Source organism: Colobus angolensis, unplaced genomic scaffold (genome assembly GCF_000951035.1).
Source record: "Colobus angolensis palliatus isolate OR3802 unplaced genomic scaffold, Cang.pa_1.0 Scaffold47, whole genome shotgun sequence".
NCBI classification, from domain to species: Eukaryota; Metazoa; Chordata; class Mammalia; order Primates; family Cercopithecidae; genus Colobus; species Colobus angolensis.
The window spans coordinates 3012848-3017650 of record NW_012118154.1 but is presented as its reverse complement, the minus strand read 5'-3'; the positions used below and the strand labels follow the sequence as shown (position 1 = coordinate 3017650).

At 54.8% G+C, this 4803-nt stretch overlaps 1 protein-coding gene across 1 annotated transcript; it reads right to left on the bottom strand.

Moving 5' to 3' along the window:
* Positions 1-125: 125 nt before the first annotated feature.
* On the bottom strand, positions 126-3671 carry SLC16A13 (solute carrier family 16, member 13). The gene is made up of 4 exons (XM_011958465.1): positions 3165-3671; positions 2875-3018; positions 1208-1945; positions 126-487 (listed from the first exon to the last, which is right to left on the bottom strand). Exons 1-4 carry the CDS (start codon positions 3361-3363, stop codon positions 285-287), a joined length of 1284 nt encoding a protein of 427 aa, XP_011813855.1. The 5' UTR covers positions 3364-3671; the 3' UTR covers positions 126-284.
* Positions 3672-4803: the final 1132 nt, after the last annotated feature.

Below are 4803 nucleotides of genomic sequence, written 5' to 3'. Positions count from 1 at the left end.
AGATCACGTCACTGCACTCCAGCCTGGGCAACAGAGCAAGACTCCATCTCGGGAAAAAGAAAAAAAAAAGAAAATGTTAGGACAGTAAAGGAGGATAAATAAGAGTCCTCAACAAAATACAAAAATACAAAGGGTTGGCACACACATTGCAGGAGCCCCAGGCCTGCTCTAGGGGGAGGCAGATCAAGAATCTTAAGGCACTGTGGTTCTGTGGAGACCAAGACGTGGCAAGAGAAGACCTGGAGCTGTCAAGCTCTGGCTTTCCAGGCCTGACTCTGTGAAGTTCAGTCCTCTTCCAGCCCCTCCTTCGGTAGGGGAACTTTAATATCCAGTGCTTCTGTTACAAGGTCCTGGGGCCTGGAGGTAGTAGTTGAGAAGCAGGAGAAGAAGTGGGGCAGGGTGAGGAGAATTCCACTCCCTGAAAGAAGGAAGGCCCCAGCCACCACAAAAGAAGCTGTGTAGTTGCCTGTCACATCCCGGAGGTAACCTAGGTCCAAGAGAGAAAAAGAATACACATGAGTGATCTATTTGCTGGGGCTGATGTCTCAGATACATTTTTGGGTGGAGGGAAGACTTATTATCTCAGAGGAGTTGGAACTCCCATGGAATAGTTGGATAAACTTGAGAACTCTGGTTTCCCAAAAGGGCCTCAAAAGTTAATTTCAACCACCTCCCCGCCTTCAGAAAGGACCTCCAAACCAGCCTGCAGGGATCTGGAGATCCAGATTGAGTCAGGCATACTTGTGCCTTTCTTTCTAGCAACTGTAGCCTTTCTAAAGCTTCAGTTAATGGATAAGAGGAGATAAAGGTCTGAAACTTCTGGCAACCTGGGCCAGCAGAACTTTGACCAGGTGCCTCAGATACCTGGTTTGGGGCCCAGTGGGCCAAAGGAAAGGGTGGACACTGGAATGCTACATCTGTAGCATTCTGTGTCTGGCCAGGTTCTGCCAGGTCCTCTGAAAACCCGAGCTGTAGGCGCCCTGCCAAGGGTTCCACTTAGCTTCTCTGTCTTTCCGCTCAGACTTTCCCAGCCCCAAGTTCTTTGCCCCATGGACTCATTTCAGGGATGCTATGGTTGGCCACACAGGCTGTGTACTGTACTACACCAGAGGGCAATAATATTCACATACACTGGAGTGAGAATAGTACCCTCCCCTAGTTGTGCAACATGACAGCCCTCACCCCCTGGGAACCCCATTCCACTTACCTGACAGAGGAGGCCCCAGCAGTCCCCCGATGCTCTCTATCATCTGCAATAGTCCCAGGCCACAGTAAATCCTTTTAGTCCCTACTAGTTCAGGCAGTACAGAGAAGGCCAGTGGGGCCAGAGCCCCTGATGTGAAGCCGTAGGCCACAGCGAGAGCCACCAGGGCTGTGGGAGCCCGAGCTACAGGGAACAGGGCTAGTGACACCCCAGTCAAGGTGGTCCAGAGCATCAGGAGTCGTGTCACAGGCCCTGGGACTGCATCTCCCAGCCATCCAGAGACCACACGCCCCACGAGGTCAGAAATAGCAGCAACTGAGAGTAGGAAGGCAGCAGGTAGTGGATCCCAATTCAGGTCCTGGAGATGGGCCACCAGGTGGAGGTAGGGAATGAAGTAGCCAGTGTTGATCAGGGTGAGGGCAACAGTGTAACGGAGGAAGGGGCCATGATGGAGGAGGGAGGTGAGTTGGGCCCTGGGACCACCCACAGCAGGGTCCTCAGCCAGGGAGGGTGGGCGGAGGAGAGCCCCACAGGCCACCAGGTGGAGGGAGAGGGCAGACACCAGCAGTAGGGACCCTCTCCAGGCATAGTGGCTGAGGAGCCACTGGAAAAGGGGGGCAAATGCGAAGGAGGAGAGGCCCACGCCTGTCAGTGCGAGTGCGGTGGCCAGGGATCGACGGCGAGAGAAATAACAGGACAGGCAGGCCAGGGTCGGAGCGAAGGTCAAAGCCCAGCCAGAGCCTGTCAAAAAAGAAGTAAGGGGTTAGGAACTCTTAGGGAGCTCAAGGCACCCAGTAATCCCCGCATTGCCCAGCAGCAGAATGTAGCACTTGCTGTGGAGTCCAACAGACCTGGGATACAATCTTGGCTTGGATACTTTCTAGCTTGTGTGTTTTAACACTCCCAGCCTCAACCTTCTCAACTGCAAAATGTAATAATACACTTTTTGGGATTGTGGAAGATTAGAGACAAAGTTTGTAAGGTAACTAGCACAGAACTTTGGAGTTAGACCTGGGCTCTACCATTTCTGGTTGTGTGACCTTCATTTGCCAAGTTGTATAAGCTTTAGAGCTTTTCCTCAGCTGTAAATAGAATAATGATATCGATTTCACAGTCACAGTACCTAGCACCTTTCTTTCTTTCTTTTTTTTTTTTTTGAGATGGAGTTTCGCTCTGTTGCCCAGGCTGGAGTGCAGTGGTGCGATCTCAGCTCATTGCAAGCTCCGCCTCCCGGGTTCACGACATTTTCCTGCCTCAGCCTCCCGAGTAGCTGGGACTACAGGCGCCTGTCACCACGCCCGGCTATTTTTTGTATTTTTTTTTTTTTTTTTTTTTTTTTTTTTTTTTTTTTTTGGTAGAGACGGGGTTTCACCATGTTGGCCAGGATGGTCTCGATCTCCTGACCTCGTGATCCACCCGCCTCGGCCTCCCAAAGTGTTGGGATTACAGGCGTGAGCCACGGCGCCAGGCCAGGTTTCATCATCCTTGGATTTCCTAATTCCTCATCATGTTTGTTGGTTTAGTCATTCCTATTAAGAATTCCCCTCTGGGTACAGGTGCTAGCTAAACTTTCCCTCAGCTTCTCCCCGAACCCTTTGGAAGGAGCAGGAAGGAGGTGAACATGCAACGATCTAAGCAGTTGACTCTCCTGCCCTTGTGCAAGCTCTCACCTGACAGCAACCCAATACTCAGGTATAGGTGGGTCAACGAAGTAGCGAAAGAGGCGAGCAGCATCCCCAGCGCAGCCAAGATGCCTCCGGTCATCACTACGGGCCTGGGCCCGAACTTCGTGCTCAGGGCACTGCCTACCGGGCCTGAGGAAGTGGAACGGGCGCTGCGAGAAGATCTCAGGCGTCTCCCCGCCTAGCATCTCCCGCCCCTCGCCCTTCTCCTTCCCAGTTGCCGCATTCCCTCTCCCTTCCGAGGGTCGCAGTCCACCAGATTCAGGCGCCGCACTCACTCCCAAACTGCTGCACCGCGATTCCTATGGAGGCGATCCAGGAGACGCGCGCTGCCTGCTCCCCAAACGCCGCCACAAACTCCACGAAGAAGACCCCAAAGGAGCGGAGCACCCCGAACACCAGCGCCGACTGGAAGAATGCTGACAGCACCACCACCCATCCCCAGCCCCCGTCGGGGGGCTCGGTCCTGCGCGCCATCTAAGCCGTAACAGGGCTGCTGTCACCCAGAGCCTCTGCGGGAGCCGGGTTCTGGACGCCGCACCTCTGCACACCCACCCCCGCTGCCGGGTGGCTCGGGGCCGAGAGGGGTTGGAGAGGCAGGTAGAGAGGACTGTCCAGACGAGGCGGCGAGAGGCCCCTGCACCTTTTCCCAAGCGGGGGCGATATAGGACTGAAGACCAGGCCCGCGCTGGCCGGGCCAGAGTCTCCCGGAGGCGTGGTTCCGCGAGCTCGGAGCTGAGCTAGTTCAAGCCGGGGCCAGATCGATCCCGGTTCGGTGTTGGGCTGGGAGCCAGAGGGCGGAACTGCGATTTGAGCCACACCCCTGGAGCGCGCTAGTTTCCTTGTGGATGGTCCATTTTATCACTGGGGTGTCCGCGCCGGGCCACCCTGGCCAACAGCCACGTCCAGAGCTCGCCAATGAGGATGCGGGGCTCCCGGGCAGGGGCGGAACCAGAAGGGCAGGGCCGGGATTCAGGCACTGATGGGGACCGGGCAGTGAATGGGCGCATGCGTAAGGAGGGGCCTTAAGAGGCCGACTAGGTAGGGCCCCACGTGACGCGGGGACTGCCAGGAAGCTTCCGGGGTGCTTCCGTCTCCTGTTCACCCGGCGGCCAACTCATCCCCATTTCAGCACCCAGAGCCACACGGAAGGGTTAGTGGTAGGTAAACTGGTTCTGCAGAGGAAAGGACTGTCTTGCTTTAATGAGGGGTCCAGGAATTGCAAGGCCCTATTGGGGATAGGGGAGGGGTTAGGAGATGAGACTCAAAGGAAGTGTCTGGCGCAGCGCCTGAAGCCACTAACACGCAGACCTAGAGGCCTGGATCCCTGAGAAGTTCAAAGGCTAAGGGAAGAGAGAAGGGGAATGAGTTGGACTCCCGGCGTTCATTTCTATAGTGGGAACTCGTTCCTGTCACTTCTGTTCCCACTAACAGGAAACCTACAGGTCACAGAGACCAAAAATAACTGAGGAGAGGAAGGGCGGCTGTAAGCTCACACAGGGCCGGGCCCCACCAACACCACCTGCCTCTTCCTCACTGGGGCTGGAACCTTTTCCTCTGCCCTCTAGTAACAACCACTTCCTAACCACCTTTTTTGATCTGATGGTGGGGTAGACTAAAGAGAGAAACTATGACCCCGGCCACTAGAGCAGTCAGCCCCCTCTTACCCAACTAGTCCTCAGGCCCCTAGCAAACACTCCCCAGTCCTTCCCAGTCTCCATAACACCAACGGCTTGGATTTCCTGTTCCTTCATTATAAGCCATACTTCCCAGGATCCTGACCTGGAAACTGTGGACTCAAGGTTCACTCCCAGGTTACCGGGGAAAGCAGCAAACAAGAAGTGGAGGCAGGGAGGGAGGCTGTGTAGTCTTAAAATACATATTGAGCCTTAAATAATTTTATATGTGGGAAATAAA

What these genes read in the sequence shown, in the direction of transcription:
- SLC16A13 (XM_011958465.1), bottom strand. Translation starts at nt 3,363, where the DNA reads ATGGCGCGCAGGACCGAGCCCCCCGACGGGGGCTGGGGATGGGTGGTG. An exon ending in GAGTATTGGGTTGCTGTCAG is followed by an intron (nt 1,946 to 2,874) that starts GTGAGAGCTTGC and finishes CTTTTTTGACAG; the next exon opens with GCTCTGGCTGGGCTTTGACC. An exon ending in GCTGGGGCCTCCTCTGTCAG is followed by an intron (nt 488 to 1,207) that starts GTAAGTGGAATG and finishes TCTTGGACCTAG; the next exon opens with GTTACCTCCGGGATGTGACA.